The 20,994-nt window shown below is 44.0% G+C and overlaps 1 protein-coding gene across 1 annotated transcript in view; it reads right to left on the bottom strand.

The window, feature by feature from the left end:
- Positions 1–1,237: 1,237 nt before the first annotated feature.
- Positions 1,238–20,994, bottom strand: part of LOC141096678 (molybdopterin synthase catalytic subunit-like) — a 56,274-nt gene continuing 36,517 nt past the window's right edge. Inside the window, exons 5-6 of the mRNA XM_073583394.1 lie at positions 3,649–3,772; positions 1,238–1,771 (exon numbers count right to left, since the gene is read on the bottom strand). Of these exons, the coding sequence (XP_073439495.1) occupies positions 1,709–1,771; positions 3,649–3,772 (187 nt within the window). The 3' untranslated portion in view covers positions 1,238–1,708. The remainder of the gene's footprint in view (positions 1,772–3,648; positions 3,773–20,994) is intronic.

The raw sequence follows: 20,994 nt of genomic DNA, 5'->3' as shown, positions 1-20,994 counted from the left end.
TCAGTGATTAAAAACGTCATCACTCTGAGACAAAACTTACAAACGTCGTCCTATTAAATGTAAGGGGTAACAAGACGGAGAGTCTTCTCTGGAATCAACCAAACTCTACAGTAGATCCCCGTTCACAGGCGCATGATGGCAGTAGTGGTGCTGTGCCACGGGTATCTTTTAGGCAACTGATGATCACTCCAAGTCTACGATTTTTCTGGACACGTTTATTTATCAGTGTTATTAGCGGACTGACCGCACCTTCAGCCTCTTACGGATGTGCATAGACTTTTGTTATTACATGCTTTGCAACATTTCCTTTTTTTTGCCACAGAATATTTTGCTTGAATGAAAAATTCTAAGACGTACACTTTATTTTAGGCAGTTTGACAATATAAGACATGAATTGATATAACAAGTCTTGTCCCTTTTACTGCACGTGGAATGCTTTTTTCAGAGGTATCTGCTTAGGGCAGCGCCTCTGTCTCAGGGTCCCACCAGCGTATATTCTCTCATCCGAGAGAATCAGGAGATTACGCTAATCACACTTTGATCAGAATGTTGTAAAAGTGTGATCTGATTTTCTCGGAGGTGGTGAAGATGGAAAACAAATGTCTCCATCTTCTCCATTGTGTTAGTTCTTAGAAATAGGACTGCACTCGGATGTCATCTGAGTGCAGTCCGATGTTTTCCACAGACTCATTGACTTTTATAGCTGAAAGCAGTCTGAATATCAGATCCAACTTGTGGGCATGTAGCGATTATTTTTTATCTCAAATTGGCCTGAATGCCAGCTGTTTTTTTGAACCGCACTCGGACCAAAAATGCAGACACGTGCACAAGTCCTTGAGGATACAGCAGTGATATTGTGTACCCCTGATGAGCATTCATCACATAATAGCCAAGAAATACATAGACAAGGGGCCTGGCTCAGTCATTCACATCAGAAGTCAGCCAGCCCCTTCAATCAAATGCTGACACAGGAAATTCCTGCATCATTGGGCTCCCAAATACAGGGGTGATGAATCCAAAGGGAGTTTGTAGCTATATTCCGCGCTGCCGCTTTAGACAAATTCCAGGAGAATGCTGTATGATTGCAGTGGTTTTATTCTACGCGTTTCAGGGGTCTCATGCCCCCTTCATCAGGAAATACCACCATCAGGTGGTATTTCCTGATGAAGGGGGCATGAGACCCCTGAAACGCGTAGAATAAAACCACTGCAATCATACAGCATTCTCCTGGAATTTGTCTAAAGCGGCAGCGCGGAATATAGCTACAAACTCCCTTTGGATTCATCATTTCTTTGGTCACTGAAGACCTGTGGATCTGCAGCAGCCGCTACCTACACGCTCTTATCTCATCCTAACCAGGTGAGCATATTTCATGATATACTGTCTTTTGTAACGTGGATAAGACCCTATTGCGCTTTTTTGTCTCCCCCTTTTTTTGCAATAAATACAGGGGTGAAGCAGACATACATATACATGTATACCGGTTGTGTTACCATTAAATGCACATTTTAGTATATATTTTTAACTAGAAAACCCCTAAAGATTAAGGGCAGTTTAGTTTCTCACTTGGGTAATATAAGGCAGGAATTATGGTGGTTGGGAAAAAAAAAAAATTTGCAGTAAAATTTTCACTAAATTGGAGAACCTCATTTAAAAAAAAAAAAAAAAAAAAAGTCACGCAGCTCTCAGATTTGCATTATTTGCCTTCTCACTTTGTCCAAAAACATTCTTTATTTTCTTTCCAGGAGGAGCCTTCTTCTGCATACACTTCCTGTAAGGGAGGAAAAAAGATACATATGTTATATAAAAGAAAAGCAAAACACAAACCTAAAAAAAATTTACTAAAACCTTTTCACAATTTTTTTTTTTTAAGTGACATTCTAAATGTCACTTCAACAAACATTTTCTTTACGTTGTCAATGTAGACACCATCAGAAACGTAATATACTTTCATTACCAAAAGTTTAATAAAAAAAAAAAAGCCTATGTACAGACATGGCCGTTCTATGGTATGGCCGTTGCACTGGAAATTTGTGACATATTGCAGTAAAATACATGTGGATGGGCTTCTCAAAACCTTTTATATATTTCTTGGAAAAATCCTAAACAGAAAAATCAGTAGAAAGTCCACTGCCTTCCACCAAATACATGGAGATTAGCCACAGACGGTAATGGTTGATGGCCAGGCATTACAATCATCAGTAGGATCAATAACTTTCCCTTAGCACCCTAAGGGCAGAGACACACTGGCGTATTTTTTGTCCGCGTCCGAGAATCGGATTGTAAACCTTGCACTGGCTGTCTGCGCTCCTGACCTGAGCTTGACAGCTGCATAGTAATCCATCCTGCTGTCATGCTCAGGTCAGGAGAGGTGCCGGCCAGTCCGTGCAGTGCGATGCGATTATCGCATGAGTATTTCGTCAGTGTGACTCCAGCCTAACTCCCCAAGATCTAAAAGTACGTAAGAGTGCAGGCCCAGGGGCTGAGCCCGCTCCATACAGGGCAGGTGCAGGCTGGGTTATACAGCCAGCTCCCACTCATAAAAGCAGTGGTATTCAGTAGCAATATGATGTGAAAAATCAAATCCATCAAGATATAAAATAAATCAACCCATAAAGCAATATAGGAAACACCATTAAAAATAAAAATGCCTTTCTTCAATCAATGCACCTCAGCCAAAAATGCAAGGAAAAAAAAACAGATCTAAACCTTGAATGTACCTCATAAGAGGTATGTATAGAAACTGCAGCTCGGCAAGCAAACAGAAACAAGCCTTAAAGGTTTTAGGGGTTGGGGTCTTGGGTAGGTGGGGAGTCTGCAGTCTCTGTATGTGACTGCAGACTTGTGAATGTTTACAGTGAGCACAGTGCAAAGAATCTCCGGTGCCGGAAATCTGGAGCTGGTGGTCATGTGCGTTTTGCATACTTCTGGACACATTCTGACAACTTATCTGCCCTCGCTTAATTCAGCGAACATCTAGTTGGTATGTGACCGCGCATGTATGCAAATCGCTGCTGCTCCCGGCGCCGGAGAAACCTGACATTGCGCAATGAAAAAAAAAAAAAAAAAAAGGCAAAAATCAATAAAAGACATCATAGAAAAAAAAAATCCATACTTTCAATACCATATCCAGATAAATGCACAATAGGATGCAGAAGGTCCCAGATTTCGATTTTCTGTAATGTCTGTTATTGAACTTTCTCAGTGAATTGTTTTTGCATTTAGTATAGGGTCTCGCAAGATAATGAGGATTTATATTTTTTCAGTGACGTCTTAAAGTTCAGAATTTTTTTAAGGCATATAATAATAATAAAAACGGCTAAACAAGAATCAGATTGACAATTCATTTGTATGACACAATGGAGGCCGTAAAATGAAACAAACCAAAAAGTTATGGGTGGAATGGATTTTTTTTTGTTCCCCATCACAATTGTACTGAAAGGGAAAAAAAATCTAAGTTATATTATGGCAAAATGAATGACAGCTTTCAAAATTACAAATACCCGCTAAAAACGAACCTTCGAATTGTGAGGTCAATGGAAAAATTAACGAAAAAACACGTTATAGTTCTTTGAAAAACAGAAGGAAAAAGACCGAAGTGCAAAACTGAATATTAACTGCGTTGTGGGTTAATCCTCCTGCACTCACCTTCTTCCATATCGGCACAGTGGTTTTTAATGTATTTATACAGAACTTCACGGCGTCCAGGGAATCGTCTCGGTGAGGGGAGGAAATGGCTATGACAACGCTGGCTTCTGTGATTGGCACCAAGCTGAAAAGAAACAAAAGGACATTTTTTCTCATATAGTCCATCGACAGACTAGTCATAATCTGAGCAATTAAGATCTGGTACAAGGGCACAATATAATTTACTAATGGAGTAACAGATGTAGCAGAGCTCGGCTTGTGCGGTTAGCCCTCATTCACACATCACATAGAACTTGCCCCTATTATAGTCTATGGAGCTGTTCCCACGTCTGTGTATTCTTGCGGATCGAGTGATCCATAGAAAAATATGGACAGTCTTGGATCAAACTCGCCAACACTAGTCCGTGAAAAAAACAAACAAAAAAAAAATCGTACAGCACTTGATGCCTTCAGCGTGTTGTCCGATTTTCACAAACTTTGATAGAAGTTTAAGAAACCTCCATCATTTTTTTGTTTCAGAAACTCTGACCAAACTTTGATGGTAATAAAGCGACACATGGACCAAACTGATAAAAATCACTAATTTTTTTTTTTTTCCACACAAGAAAGATGGAGGCTTAATTTGTAGTTTTAGGCTATGTACACACTGCGTTTTTTGCATTTTTTTTTTCTGCAGGCAAAACCTGCTCTCTTCGCATTAAAGAAGCTGCTTACAAAAAGAAGGTTTTGCTGCGTATTTGTTGCCTGTTTGTTGTCTCTTGGGCACGCTGATAAAGTTTAGTGCTCCCCCCCAAAAAAAAATACCAAGGTTACTTACCGGTAGCCGATTTTTCCAGAACCCATGACAGCACACCTGAGAGAGGGATCCGCCCAGTCAGGACAGGAAACCTACTGAAAATAAAAGGACGGTACCTCTCCCTCGCTTCAGTTAGGTTACAGAGCAATATGCTAAATGACTTTTCAACAGTATTTACACAAGAAAATCCCATGACGGATAACATGATCAGTAGTCACAAAAATTCTCCATTAAATATCACCTGCTTAAGCCATCAGGAAGTACGGCAGCGTCTAAAAATCACTAAAGTTGACAAATCCCCAGGCCCGGATGGGATGCCCCCCTGAGTACTGCAGGAATTAAGTACAGTCATAGATAGACCATTATTTTTAATCTTTAAAGATTCCATAATAACAGGGTCTGTACCACAGGACTGGCGAATAGCAAATGTGGTGCCAATATTCAAAAAGGGGACAAAAAGTGAACTTGCAAATTATAGGCCAGTAAGCTTAACCTCAACTGTGGGTAAAATCCTGGAGGGTTTTCTAAGAGATACTATTCTGGAGTATCTGGAGAAGAATAACCTCATGACCCAATATCAACATGGGTTTACGAGGGACTGTTCCTGTCAGACTAATCTGATAAGCTTTTATGAAGAGGTAAGTTCTGGACTGGACCAAGGAAACGCAGTGGATGTCGTGTACATGGACTTTTCAAAAACTTGACACGGTGCCACACAAAAGGTTGATACATAAAATGAGAACAATGGGGATAGGGGAAAATATGTGTAAGTGGGTTAAGAGCTGGCTCAGGGATAGGAAACAAAAGGGTGGTTATTAATGGAGCACATTTGGACTGGGTCACAGTTAGCAGTGGGGAATCACAGGGGTCAGTATTGGGCCCGCTTCTTAACATATTAATGACCTTGTAGGAGGCATACAGAGAAGAATTTAAATATTTGCAGAAGACACTAAACTCTGCAGGGTAATCAATACAGAGGAGGACAATTTTATATTACAGGAAGATTTATGTAAACTAGAAGCTTGGGCTGATAAATGGCAAATGAGCTTTAATGGGGATAAATGTAAGGTCATGCACTTGTGCAGAAGAAATAGTATGTATAATTATGTGCTTAATTGTAAAACACTGGGCAAAATGGTCACTGAAAAAGACCTGGTTGTATGGGTGGACGTCAAACTCACATTTAGTGGCCAGTGTCAGGAAGCTGCTGCAAAGGCAGATCCTCTCCAGTTCCGTCAGGTTGGATGGTGAACGTTAGGGGACAGTCATTTTCAGGTCTCTCCAAAGATGCTCAATTGGGTTTAGGTCAGGGCTCTGGCTGGGCCAGTCAAGAATAGTCAGAGTTGTTATTTTAGCTGTGTGCTTAGGGTCATTGTCTTGTTGGAAGGTAAACCTTCGGCCAAATCTGAGGTCCAGAGCACTCTGGAAGAGTTTTTCATCCAGGATATCTCTGTACTTGGCCTAATTCATGTTTCCTTCAATTGCAACCAATCATCCTGCCTCTGCAGCTGAAAAACACCCCCATAGCATGATGTTGGCACCACCATGTTTCACTGTTGGGATTGTATTGGGCAGGTGATGAGCAGTGCCTGGTTTTCTCCACACATACCGCTTAGAATTATCACCAAAAAAGCTCTCTTTGTCTCATCAGACCAGAGAATCTTATTTCTCATAGTCTTGGAGTCCTTCATGTGTTTTTAGCAAACTCTATGTGGGCTTGCATAGGTCTTGCACTGAGGAGAGGCTTCCATCGGGCCACTCTGCCATAAAGGCTCGACTGGTGTAGAGCTGCAGTGATAGTTGACTTCTTGGAACTTTCTCCCATCTCCCAACTACATCTGTGGAGCTCAGTCACAGTGATCTTGGGGTTCTTTACCTCTCTCTCACCAAGGCTCTTCTCCCACGATTGCCCAGTTTGGCTGGACGGCCAGGTCTAAGAAGACTTCTGTTGGTCCCAAACTTCTATTTAAAGATTATGGAGCCCACTGTGCTCTTAGGAACCTTGAGTACTGCAGAAATTGTTTTGTAACCTTGGCCAGATGTGTGCCTTGCCACAAGTCTGTCTCTGAGCTCCTTGGCCAGTTCCTTTGACCTCATGATTCTCATTTGGTCTGACAAGCACTGTGAGCTGTGAGGTCTTACATAGACAGGTGTGCGCCTTTACAAATCAAGCCCTATCAGTTTAATTAAACACAGCTGGACTCCAATGAAGGAGTAGAACCATCTCAAGGAGGATCACAAGGAAATGCATGTGACTTAAATATGAGTGTCTGGGTAAAGGGTCTGAATACTTATGACCATATGATATTTCAGTTTTTCTTTTTTAATAAATTTTCAAAAATGTATACATTTCTGTTTTTTTTTCCAGTCAAGATGGGGTGCAGAGTGTACATTAATGAGAAAAATGAGCTTTTTTTAATTTACCAAATGGATGCAATGAAACAAAGAGTGAAAAATTTAAAGGGATCTGAATACTTTCTGCACCCACTGTATATCAACAAAAAGCACCCAAACTATAGTGCACACTGAAGGAGTGAAAAAGGAGGGAATATACTGTTGAGGTAGGGCTAAATTAACCCTTCACGGTTGATCCAGTGATTTCCAAATTAATTCACAGGGCGTTGCTAGCAACTGGGAATGACCACACGGAGACGGGGGTCTCTGTACGGGAGGATCGAGGCAGATCACTGAGCCCCTTTACTGAATATCACATTACATAGCATTCTGCTTAATTATGCAAAGTATACAGCTACCAATAGAATCGTAATACATCTAAGCCAATAGTATTGCAAGAAAATCAGAATATGTCCCTAGCTGCGTGACGTAGAATATAGAACAACAGCACATTCTTTTAGGGTCTCATCTCATATCTCATATCTTGTACAAGCTGGAACAGTCTGGTTTCATAACAGCCGTGAACTTTCATCTAGTTAAGTTACAAAATTTAACTCGTAAACAGCAAAATGGCGTCGCAAGCACAAAAATGGATCCCGGAGAACAAGATGTCCCGTACATCTGAATACTGTACTGCACAATACAGGTGCTGTCATGGGCTCCAGAAAAACCGGCTACCGGTAAGTAACCTTGGTGTTTTCCCTTCACCCATGACAACACACCTGAGAGATTTTTGGAGAAATGGAAAAACACCTTAGGGAGGGACCACCGCTTGCAGCACCCTTCCAAAGGTTAGATCAGCCGAGGAGGACAGGTTCAGTATGTAGTGCTCAAAGAAAATAGATGGCGAGGACCAAGTAGTGGCCTTACAGATCTGATAAATCAAAACCTCTGCCTTTTCTGCCCAGGAAGTAGCCATGGCCCTGGTGGAGAGCGCCTTAATGTCTTCAGGAACCGGCGTGCCACTCGTGGAGTAGGATAAGTGGTACCCTTAGATACCCCATACCACCTTTCTGCTACCCCGGAAGGCTACAAATAGGGACTGATCTTTTCTATATTGACTAGTCTTGGGCATGTATTCTCTAGCATGGACCTCCTCACATCTAAAGTATGGAATTTTTCCTTCACTGGATTTTTAGGGTTATCACATAATGAGGGCAAGGTGATCTTCTGGCTCCTATGGAATTTAAGAACTACTCTGGGGAGATAGGCCGGATTTGGTCTTAGAACCACCCTGTCCTCAAACACTTGCGTGCATGGGGGGCATATAGACAGGGCTTGTATGTCACTCACCCGATGGGTTGATGTTAAGGTCACTAGCAACACCGTTTTAAGCGTAAGGAATTTTGCAGATACTTCCTGAATGGTTCCCTAGTTAGCGCCTCTAAAACTAGGTTGAGGTCCCATGGAGGAATTTTCTGAACTATAACCAGTCTAGATCTACTACAGGATTTAATAAATCAGGACACCCACCTATTGGATGCTAGGTTGCAATTATACAAGGCACTCAAGGCCGACACCTGTACCTTGAGATTATTAGTTGCTAACCCTAGTTGCCATCCCGACTGTAGAAATTCTAGAATAGCCCCTGCTGGAGCTTCATCCCCCAAAGGCTGCCCTAAGAACTCCAGGAATTTCTTCCATGTTCTACCATAGATCTTTAATGTAATCAGTTTCCTACTCTTCAACAGGGTGGAGACTAGCCCTGGTGAGAACCTTTGCCAACTCAGTAACACCCTCTCAAATTCCATGCTGCCAGATGGAAGCCCTTCACTTGAGAGTGGCACACTACTCCCGGGATCTCTGGTAGAATCCATGGATCAGTAACAGACATCCACCTTAGAAGGGAGAACCATAGTAACATAGCTATTAAGGTTGAAGGAAGACTTTAAGTCCATCTAGTTCAACCCATATCCTATCCTAACTTGCCCTAACTAGTTGATCCAGAGGAAGGCAAAAAAAAACCATGTGGCAAACAGCTTCACATTGGGGAAAAAAAATTCCTTCCCGACTCCACATACGGCAATCAGACTAGCTCCCTGGTTCAACGCAATATTAAGGAACCTAGTGTATATACCCTGTAATATTATACTTTTCAAGAAAGGCATCCAGTCCCTTCTTAAATTTTAGTAGGGAATCACTCATTACAACATCATATGGCAGAGAGTTCCATAGTCTCACTGCTCTTACAGTAAAGAATCCGCGTCTGTGAGTATGCTTAAACCTTCTTTCCTCCAGACGTAGAGGATGCCCCCTTGTCCCCGTCACAGGTCCAAGAGTAAAAAGATCATTAGAAAGGTCTTGGTATTGTCCCCGCATATATTTATACATTGTAATAAGATCACCCCTAAGCCTTCGATTCTCCAAACTAAATAACCCCAAGTGTAATAACCTGTCTTGGTATTGCAGACCCCCTAGTTCCCTAATAACCTTGGTCGCTCTTCTCTGCACCCGCTCCAGTTCAGCTATGTCTTTCTTATACACCGGAGACCAGAACTGTACACAGTATTCTAAGTGTGGTCACACTAGTGACTTATATAGAGGTAAAATTATGTTCTCCTCATGAGCATCTATTTAATGCATCCCATTATTTTATTTGCCTTTGCAGTAGCTGCCTGACACTGGCCGCTAAATGTGAGTTTGTCGTCCACCCATACACCCAGGTCTTTTTCAGTGACTGTTTTGCCCAGTGTTTTACAATTAAGCACATAATTATACATCTTGTTCATTCAACCCAAGTGCATGACCTTACATTTATCCCCATTAAAGCTCATTTGCCATTTATCAGCCCAAGCTTCTAGTTTACATAAATCCTCCTGTAATATAAAATTGTCCTCCTCTGTATTGATTACCCTGCAGAGTTTAGTGTCATCTGCAAATATTGAAACTCTATTCTCTATGCACCCTACAAGGTCATTAATAAATATGTTAAAAAGAAGCGGGCCCAAAACTGACCCCTGTGGTACCCCACTGCTAACCGTGACCCAGCCCGAATGTGCTCCATTAATAACCACCCTTTTGTTTCCTATCCCTGAGCCAGATCTTAACCCACTTACACAAATTTTCCCCTATCCCCATTGTTCTCATTTTATGTATCAACCTTTTGTGTGGCACCGTATCAAAAGCTTTTGAAAAGTCCATGTACACCACGTCCACTGCATTCCCTTGGTCCAGTCCGGAGCTTACCTCTTCATAAAAGCTTATCAGATTAGTCTGACAGGAACGGTCCCTTGTAAACCCATGTTGATATTGGGTCATAAGGTTATTCTTCTCCAGATACTCCAGTATAGTATCTCTTAGAAAACCCTCCAGGATTTTACCCACAGTTGAGGTTAAACTTACTGGCCTATAATTTCCAAGTTCAGTTTTTGTCCCCTTTTTGAATATTGGCACCAAATTTGCTATACGCCAGTCCTGTGGTACAGACCCTGTTATTATGGAATCTTTAAAGATTAAAAATAATGGTCTATCTATGACTGTGCTTAATTCCTGCAGTACTCGGGGGTGTATCCCATCCAGGCCCGGGGATTTGTCAATTTTAGTGATTTTTAGCTGCCGCCGTACTTCCTGCTGGGTTAAGCAGGTTACATTTAATGGAGAATTTTTATCCCTGATCATGTTATCCGTCATGGGATTTTCTTCTGTAAATACTGTTGAAAAAAAGTCATTTAGCATATTGGCTTTTTCCTCATCCACCATTTCACCCAGACTATTTTTAAGGGGACCAACACTATCATTTTTTAGCTTCTTACTATTTATGTAGTTAAAGAATATTTTGGGATTATTTTTACTTTCTCTGGCAATGAGTCTCTCTGTCTCAATCTTTGCTGTCTTGATTTGCTTTTTACAGAATTTATTTAATTTTCTGTATTTATTTAATGCTTCATCACTACCTACTTGCTTTATTTCTCTAAATGCTTTATTTTTATCTCTTATTGCGCCCCTTACAGCTCTATTTAGCCATAGTGGTTTCCTCCTAATTCTAGCACGTTTATTCCCATATGGTATATATTGTGCACAGGTCCTATTCAGGATGCTAATAAACGTCTCCCATTTTCTTTGTGTATTTTTATGTCTCAGGATATCGTCCCAGTTAATTGCACCAAGATCATCTCTCATCCGTTGGAAATTTGCCTTCCTGAAAGTTTAGTGTCCTTGTAACCCCTCTACTACACATCTTATTAAAGGATACATGAAAACTTATTAATTTGTGATCATCACCATTACCCAAGTGACCAACGACCCTTACATTTGATATGCGGTCTGGCCTGTTGGTTAATATTAGGTCTAGCAGTGCCCCCCCTCTTGTTGGGTCCTGAACCAGTTGTGAAAGGTAATTGTCTCTCATAGTTGTCAAAAACCTATTATCTTTGCTGCAGGTTTCGGTTCCCCAATGTATTTCAGGGTAGTTGAAGTCCCCCATAATAATGACTTCTCCTTGAGTCGCAGCTTCATCTATTTGCTTTATTAGGATATTCTCTGTTGCTTCCATTATTTTTGGAGACTTATAACAAACCCCTATCAGTAATTTATTATTTTTCCCCCCTCCCCTTATCTCTACCCACAGGGACTCTACATTTTCATTAGATTCATATATATTATCACGAAGGATGGGTTTTACGGATGATTTTACATATAAACACACACCTCCCCCTCGCTTATTTGTTCGGTCATTTCTGAACAGACTATAGCCCTGTAAATTAACCGCCCAGTCATGGCTCTCATCCAGCCATGTCTCAGATATCCCCACCATGTCATAATTATGTTTCAACAACATTAACTCCAATTCCTCCATGGTCTCCTCGGCCAGAATGGAGCCATGAGAATTACTCTAGCCTGATCCTCTCTGATCTTTCTCACAACCACTGGAATCATTGCTATCGGGGGAAACACATAGGCCATGCTGAACTGCCAAGGTATCTGAAGGGCATCTACGGCAAATGGATTCTCCCTTGGATCTAACTAGCAGAAGTTCCTCAGCTTCCTGTTGTGTAAACTGGCAAACAAGTCTATCTCTGGCTTGCCCCAAGCCTGCACTATTTGCTGGAACACTCGAGGGTTTAGAGACTATTCTTCTTTTCTTGCTTTCGTGTTTTCTATAACGATTATGTGGAGTGCCATGAGAGATAGAACAGGATGCTTGTATATGGGTATAGGACCTCGTTCCCCCCGTTGGTTGATATAAGCCTCCACTGCGTGATTGTCGGACATGACCCGGGCATGGCGACCCTGAAGGAAGGGGAGAAATTGTCTTAAGGCCTTTTCCACAGCCCCTTTATATTTTATGAACCCTGATCCCCTTCTAGAGGAGACCAGGCACCCTGTACTGAGTGGGACCTTAGATGTGCTCCCCATCCAGTACCACTTGCGTCTGATGAGCACATCCTCCACCGGCCTCAATCACTGGACCCCTGACGCCAGATGCTCTCACTGTCTACCAGGCAAGGGTAAGGAAAGATGTACAGCTCTTACAGCTAAGGAAAGATGTACTTTTCCCTCTAAATGCCGTTTTAACAACCTCTGTGCTGACAGGACCTCCCACTGTAGCTGCCTTAGGTGAAATTGTGCCCATCCTACTGCCGGTTATACAAGATGTTAGGGATCCTAGCAAGGAAATTGCATTTCTCAGTGTCATTATGGGCTGCTGTATTGCCGAACATGCCAGTCCCATTATTTTGACTATTTTGTCCTCTGGTAGGAGAACGAGTTGGTGCACGGAGTCCAGAACCAGCCTGAGGAAGGATTGTTTTTTTTCTGGTGTTAGCCTTGACTTGAGGGTATTTACCACCCAGGCTAGCTACTTTAGGGTCATAGTCCTTTCCCTCACGTGATCTACACAGTGATCCTCCGACCTCCCAACTATAAGGAAGTCGTCCACATATGGGATGACGACAACATCCCGAGAACGAAGGTAGGACATCACCTCCAACATCACCTTGGTAAACACCCTTAGAGCTACTGACAGACTGAATGGGAGAACTGCACATTGGTAGTGCCGAACCTGTTCCTGGACATACAGAGCCACCCTTAGGAACTTTTGATGGTCCCGATGGATTGGGATGTGGTAATATGCATCTTTTAAGTCTGTGACCACCATCAAACAGTCCTGGAACAACAGCTTTATAGCCATGTATACCAATTCCATCTTGAAAGTAATTCACGACCCATCGGTTGAGCTTCCTCAGGTTGATGATAGTTCTTACAGAATCGTCCGGCTTTTGTATTAAAAAGAGGGGGGAATGAAATCCCCTTCCTTCCTCTTCCATCGGAACTTCTCGTAGAACCTGCTTTTGCACCAGTACCAAAACCTCTGCTTCCAAGACCAGATGTTTTCCTGGAAACTTCCTGCGGGGCGTTAATACAAAAATCTGCCAGGGTGGATGGACGAAGTCTATTAGACCATCCCTGATGACACTCAGGATCCAGCGACTGGGGGAGATATTCACCCAGGCAGGGAGAAAGAGAGAGCCTTCCCCCTACCTCTGAGCTGACATCATTGAAGGGCTTTTTTTTGACAATTTAGAGGGTCCTCTGAACATATAACCTGACCCTTTTCTGTCTTTGAAGTCCAAGCTCTTTATCTCCAGGGGGATGACCTCTATTAAATTTCCTCCTCCAAAAAGAAGGGTTTCTGATCTCCCCCCAGGAAACGGGGAAACCCCTTCTTTTTATCCCCTGCCTTCTCCAAGATGTCCTCTAGTTTCTGACCAAAGATAAACTGACCATTGTACGAAATGAAGCAGAGTCTATTTTATAAAGGCAGGTCTCCTGGCCACCCATTAAGCCACAAGGTCCATCTAGCCGCATTAGATAAGTATGCCATCTCAGCCGCCAACCTCACCAAATCTACAGAGGAGTCTGGTAGGAAGGCCGCTGCCCCTTGCACCAGAGTCATATTGGCCAAGATCTCGTCCCTTGGAACCTTACTCCTCAGCTGTTCCTCCATCTGTTGTTGCGAGACCATGAGTGAGAGGGCAGTACAAGTGCCAGCTATCGCTGGCTTTAGACCCCCCTGCAGCTGCCTCCCAGGTGTGCCTCAGGAACTCATCTGATTTTTTATCTAATGGGTATCTCAGTGTGCTGGAGTCCTCTAAAAGGCAGGGACAATTTCTTAGAGGACTTAGCCACTGCCCCGTCGATCTTAGGGATTTTGTCCCAACTCTCCAAGCCTTTTTCCTCAAAGGGGTATATACTTTTGGAAGACGAGGGCAGGCTACCAGACCTCTCTGGCTTCTTCTACTCCTCTATGAGCGCTTTCACGCTAGTATTAACTGGAAAGGTGCGCTTCCTTTTTTTCTCCAGGCCCCCAAATATAACATCCTCTAAGGATTTAGGTGTTTTCTCCTCCTTTAATCCCATTGTGGACCTGTCTGCCCTAACCAGTCTGTGTCCTCGGCTGGAAAGCAAGGTCGGCCACCTACATCTGTCCGAGGAGGAGTAGGAGGATGGGGAGGAGGAGGAGGGAGACGGGGATATTGATATTCCACCCCCGGATTGTGAGGCCTCAGAAGCTGTGATAAGCCCCCAGGCTTTCTTGCTTCCCTTTTTCAAAGCTGAATTTAGGGAACCTTTCACATCTATCATGATTATGGCCCTAAGGCTTGTAGTAAAGTCGGGGGTCTCTTCCCGTATTATTTTCTGCATGCAGTCAGTGCAGAGATTCTCCTGCCACTTAACTGCCAGCGGCACATTCCTTATTCTTTACCTTGGCGATAGCCTTCCTAAGCCCCTGGTGATTAAGCAAAAAATGGCCCCTATTACAACCAAGGTGACATTCTCGTAGATCACTCACCATCTGCTGTCAATCAAGGGTACTGGATTTGAAGGCTTATTAGGGGAACGAACCACGTCCCTCCTGAATACTGAGGAGTCCCTCGACCTCTGGTCGGGATGGCTGCCACTCCTGCCACTCTAGCGGCCGCTCCTCTTACTATGCCCCAGCTGGTGACCAGGCACAGAACCTGCTGCTGCTGTCCACTGTGATCCTCTATAATGGGGAGCTTCGGACACGACTGCCCCTTCTGTGGTCATCCCCGCCTCCTCTGGTGCCAATCTATGCTCCTCTCCCCCTGCTGCCCCGCTGGGAAGTGCCCAGAATCTAAGCGCACTGGCCGGCATTCTTGCCCTGGGTGCCGCCATCTTGGCTCTGGTGCACACCTCCTGATGTCAGGCGGGAGCGCCCATTCCCAGCGTGCCTCACGCCAACGTCAGCGGAGCGCTCCCCGGAAGCCCGTCTCAATATGGAGCGGCAGTCGGGAGGCAGAGAAGAGAGAGCGGCGCAGCGGCCACATGACTGCACGGCTCCTTGCCTGCACGTACGTCGAGGCCCCACAGGACCCACGAACAGTGCTTCCACCACCTGAAGGCCGGCATACAGGTGCCCTGCCCATTCTTCCAGTGCTGGGACAGGCATGGGTGAGTGGATAAAAAAAAAAAAAAAATCTTGTGGCGCCCCTGAGGCTCAGTCGCCACAGAGGTACTGCACCTTCTCCTAAGGTGTGGTGCCCCACCATCCTGGTAAGTTGGGAGCTCCTTTCCACACTCCAACACCTGCATCCCACACACAGGATAGTTCAGCACTGATCACATTGCGGCTCATGCTTAGAGGGTAGCAGAGCACCTTTCGTGGATCCTTGCTTCGTAACACGAGATGTGCTGGGAGGTGGGTGGAGTTCGTATAAAAGAAGGGGAAAGATAGGATCTTGAGTTTTTTCAGTTTTCAGTCTGACAGAAGGTCGGCGGAGTAGGAAGCCACTCAGTGAGGAGTGGGGGATCCCTGGAAGAAGGGATGGAGGAAGGAGTGCTGCAGCTGCCTCAGTGACCTGAGCCAGCTGGCAAGGGAAAGTAAGAAAGGTGGAGAGACATAGAACTGCAACCTAAGCTTCCATAAGAGAGAGAAGAAACAGCGCGGAACGAAGGAGTAGGAGAACAAAGAGGAGTTGTGGGTTGGAAGAGGAACCCTGCCTATAGGTTCTCAGCGCAAGGCCGGGGCCCGGTCCCCGAGGTTGTATGGACACTTAAGGTTCTGCAGCAGACACCGGTGGAGTAGTTGGCTGTAAATGCACTACTCCCATCCAAGACTTGGGACACAACAGCAACATGGATAGAGAGCCGGGATCCAGGAGGTCCCTGATCAGGGTACAGCTGTCTGTCATACAAGTAGAGTTGTTAGGAACATCTGACAGGAGGAACTTCAGAGAACCATGGTACTGGAGCTCTTCACACTAAAAGGCGCAATAGATGAGTCGTTCGGGAAAGGCACATGTTGGCGGAGTGTTGGAGAGGAGAGCCCTGACTTGCCCGGGAGGTTGATGGAGTCTCTACCCCGGAGGACAAGGCACGGAGGCAGGCACCAGTGGGTAACACGAACTGTGAGTAAAGCTTTGAAACTGCAAGCTCTGGTGTCCTCCATTCATTCGTCGCTGGCACCTTCAGCACCGCTACATCTGGGCACCAGCATCTATACTCTTCTGCGCCTCTCCTCATCCATTACGCCTACACTGCCCTGGGGTTACAGCTTCACCTGTGGGGAGATACACCATCTAAGCTGCAACACGCCATCAGCCCCAGAGGATCTGCACGCAGCGGTGGCTAACACCTCACTTGCCAAACACCACAGGTGGCGTCACGAACTTTCCATATAAACTACATTAACCACAAACCACCATTGATTTGGGCGCCAAGGGCCACGGACCGGGTCACTGCTGCTGTGACACATCCCCCTGATACCGGCCCGATACCGAGTACCCACTTACAACTGCCGGTTTTCATCATGAGGGTTCCCGTCAGGACAGGAAACCCAACTGAAGCGAGGGAGAGGTACCACCCTTTTATTTTCCGTAGGTTTCGTGTGCTGACTGGGTGGATCCCTCCATTAGGTCTGCTGTCATGGGTGGAGGGAAAAATACGATGCAACTTCCACCAAACACCCAGCAAAACCTGATAGCTGCATTTCTTGCTTTGCTTTCTATGGGTGAAAAAAATGCTGCAAAATGCTGAAAGAAATGACAGGCTGCAGTTTGCAAAAATGCAGCATTTTTTTCCAAATCTGTCAGGAAAAAACAAACACGTGTGCATGAGATTTCTGAAATCTCATCGACTTTGCTGGTACTGTAAAGCGCAGCTTAAAACTTGCATTAAAAATGCAGAAAAAACGCAACTAACTTGTGAACATAGCTTTACTCGAGCTACAATCAAAGCATTCTGCAGATTCAGAGACGTTAAAGGCTCACTCCCACTTGCAATTAAATTAAACAAATGCAATCCAATGAAAATCAGTCTGCATTCTTACCAATTTCATTCTACGCTTTTGTTCTTAGTGGCCTTTTTCCTACTCCGTTTGGATTGCATTCGGACACGAAAAAAACGCAGCATGCTGCAAATGCACGCAATATGCGGATTGCACGCGACCATATAAGCCTATGGGTGCGTGTGAAATATAACACTGCACTCGGTTATCACCCGAGTGCAGTGCAATTATCTCGGACGTTGGCAATAAAGGAAATACAAACATTAGTTTCTCCGTCTCCTCTGCAGCTGTGCTACAATTCTCTCATGCGAGAGGATGGGAGCACAAAGTGTTATGATGAGGCCACCGAGGAGGATAACAGGGGAATAAGCTAGGCAACCAGATGACCAGAAAGGTCGGTACCTTAGTGGATTGCAGACCCCTAAAACTAACAACACAACTAGAATTAGCTGTGGGACGTACCTACGATGCCCTAGACGCCTCGACACAGAAAGAATTAACTAAGCCTAAAGCATGAAAGGGGAAAGCTAACCTGCCCCAGAGTAGAACCCCAAAGGAATAGATAGCCCCCAAACATATATTGCCAGTGAGACAAGATGAGACACAAACACAGGCAGAAAATAGAGTAAGCAAATGATGGGGCCCAAACTGTCTAGATAGCACAGGACAGGAAAGATACTGTCTGCAATCACGCACAAAACCCTAAGGGTATGTGCACACGTTGCAGAAAATTTCTGCACAAAAACCTGAATCCCTTTCCCAGAAACCGCACCTATTTTTCCGCGGCGGTTTTTGTGCGTTTTTTGCGCGGTTTTGAAGCGTTTTTGATGCGTTTTTTACCGCAGCGGTTTCTAAAAGCATGGGAGAAGCCTAAACCACGGAAAAAAACGCAAAATTAATGTGCATGCTGCGGTTTTTACCGCGATGCGGTTTTTTCGCGGCAAAAAACGCATCAATGTGCACAAAAAGTGCAAAATGCATAGAAATGACTGTGCACCTTATTTTTAGCGGTTTTATAGCGGTTTTATAGTGAAAACCGGGGTAAAAACCGCTAAAAAAACGCTGTGTGTGAACACAGCCTAAGAAAAATCCAACACGTCTGATATGCAAAAATACTGAGGCCACACGACCTCTCCCCACTAGATCAGCATTCTGGTGTGAACTGGAAGCAAAACAAAAGATACAGATATAACAGGGGACTAACAATACTGAAAAGACTGACATAAGCTGCGGCATATGGAACGGGGTCCAGCAAAGGTCCCAGCAGGGAACAATGCTGTACCCACACAGCAAAGAAGAAAGCAGAGAAAGGCAAAACTGGATCAAATGCAAAAGATTCCAGCAAACAAATAACTTATCTGAAAGATGCAGGACCAAGCAGGGGGCAAGCGGACTTCAAAATGCACAGGTAGAAAACCAAATCACCAGCAGCAACTGAGGGAAGCCTGCTCACTTAAATCTTCCCAGTCTGTAACACCTGACTTCCACTCATCCTCTTCAGGTGATTGACTTCTGTCAACTCGACCAGCTCCATTACCTGCAGCAACCACCAGAGGGAGCCCAAACTCAGAAGTCAGGTCAAAAGTGTTCACAACAACAAAGCACTGACACTCGGCTCACGCTCACAACACAGCAGGAGCCAAGGGTCATTAGCATATCACATCCGATGCGCTCACTAGTATATCTCCAGCCTTACTATGCGCTTCTGTAGTACATTGTGTGCCTCCGATTTCATCCGCCATCTATGAGAAGTAAAATTGTGGCACCTCACATATGGTGAGATCTATTAAGAAATACAGAATTATGGCTCAATAAAACAAACAAAAAAAATGGTATATATGCCTTTTGCCACCTACATTATGTATTTTTGTGCCTAACTTGACAAGTGTATGTGGCCTTGAAAAAGAAGGCATGACCTAAAATGAAAACAAGTGAGGCAGTTAAAAAAAAAAAAAAAAAAAAAGAAACAAGTTCTTGTTGCCCATAACAACCACATTCCAACTTTTGTTTTTTCAAGATAACGGAAAGAAATGATAGCGGCACTGTATGTGAATGGTTGCCATGGGCAACAAGACTAATTTTATTTTATACAGCTTACAATGGTTATCCAAGAATGTAATAAAATGGTCCCCAACACGTAAATCAAACTGCAGTCTTTCCTAGTCAAGTGTCGGGGGGCTGCAGTCTGAAGAAACACAGCTACTGAGACCTGTGTCTCAACTGTCAGAACAATAGCATACACCCAAGTGTTTACAATAGTAAGCACACACCTCAGTGAGCTGTGGGTGCAAGGCTGTAGCATGGGAAGAAATAAATCTTCACACTCAGCAAAAAGGATTTTTTTTTCTCCAGTCTCAGGCCTGCGCATTCAATCAGCGAAAGGAAAATGTAATCCTTCTCATATCAGTATATCGATATGTGTGTTTACGATGCAGTTGTTCTGACAGTTGAGACTAGAGTCTTGGGAGAAGTGATTATTCAAACAGCAATCCAGCCTGACGTGACACGGACCATCATAACAAATCTATCACGGTGTTATACTTTCCATTATTAACCACCTCATGACATAGGATGCATTGGTACAGGTGAGTCCATCCCACACCTGTCAGATGCAAGGCGCAAATGTTCCACCACCCACCGCACCCCATCCTGATTGTAATCACTTAAATGGTGCCATCTATTTAATATAAAATGTGATACTGGTTGGGTATCTGTTAGGGGCAAAAATTGCTCCATTAGCCCCATCCTTAAAACACAATCGCCGGGTGTGAACATGTTACTATAGCAGTCATGGAACAGGCAAAATATTCCATTGCTGACATCTTAGCACTCGAGCTGTGCATGAGTCTCGGCTCAATAGACATCAGTACTATGTTTATATAAGAATATATATTCAGAAATGGAGACCAGGATCAGCGCTGTCTTCTGTTGACACGATTGAATAAAAATTTTTTTTTAAAAAGTGTCTTTTTGATTGTTTCAATGAGCATTTATTTAAAAATAAATTATTAAAATACCAATTTACACAATGCGTTTCGACTGGTTACAGCCTTCATCAGGTGTATAATAAAAATAGGCATTAGACCTACCGGTAATTATGTTTCCAGGAGTCCATCCTGACAGCACCAGGGAGGACGTCCCTCGCCTCCTTGCAGGAACAGGAAGAGCACACAAGAGGTTAAAAACAGTCTCCACCCCCATTCCCTCAGTGTTTTTCCAAGTACCACACCGTGGATGATGCAACTGAACACTTTATTTACAGAATCATATTACGACATGACAATTATTTCGGGAAGGGAACTATCCGTCCTGTCAGGATGGACTCCTGGAAGCATAATTACCGGTAGGTCTAATGCCTATTCTCCAGGACGTCCTTCCTGACAGCACCAGGGAGAATACCAAAAGTATCCCCTTAGGGTGGGATGACTGCCTGGAGAACCATTCACCTGAAAGCAGTCTGTTGGTTAGAGAATACATCTAATTTGTAATGCTTACAGAATGTGTCCAACCTGGACCAGGTTGCGGCCCTACAGATTTGGTTTACTGAAGCCCCTGCCCTTTCTGCCAAGGAAACTGATAATGCTCGTGTTCAGTGAGCTTTTAACCCTTCTGGGGGAGGAACCACCTGAGAGACATAGGCTAAACTGATTAGCGATGTTATCCATCTCGCGATCGAGGCTTTTGAGGCTTTTCTCCCTTTGTTTTTCCCCCCAAAGAGTAGACATAGGTTATGGTCCTGTCTCCAACCCTGCGTGGCCTTGATGTAATCATTAATTGCCTGGCATACGTCTAATTCGTGCAGGGCCCTTTCTTTGTCATTTGAGGGGTTCTCACAAAAGGAAGGCAAAATTATTTCCTGGTTTAAGTTTTGGACTAACACAATTTTGGGGAAAAAGGTGGGGTCTAA

This window comes from Dendrobates tinctorius, unplaced genomic scaffold (assembly GCF_039654945.1).
Source record: "Dendrobates tinctorius isolate UK_male_01 unplaced genomic scaffold, ASM3965494v1 ptg000078l, whole genome shotgun sequence".
NCBI lineage: Eukaryota > Metazoa > Chordata > Amphibia > Anura > Dendrobatidae > Dendrobates > Dendrobates tinctorius.
This window is presented reverse-complemented; position numbering and strand designations above follow the sequence as displayed.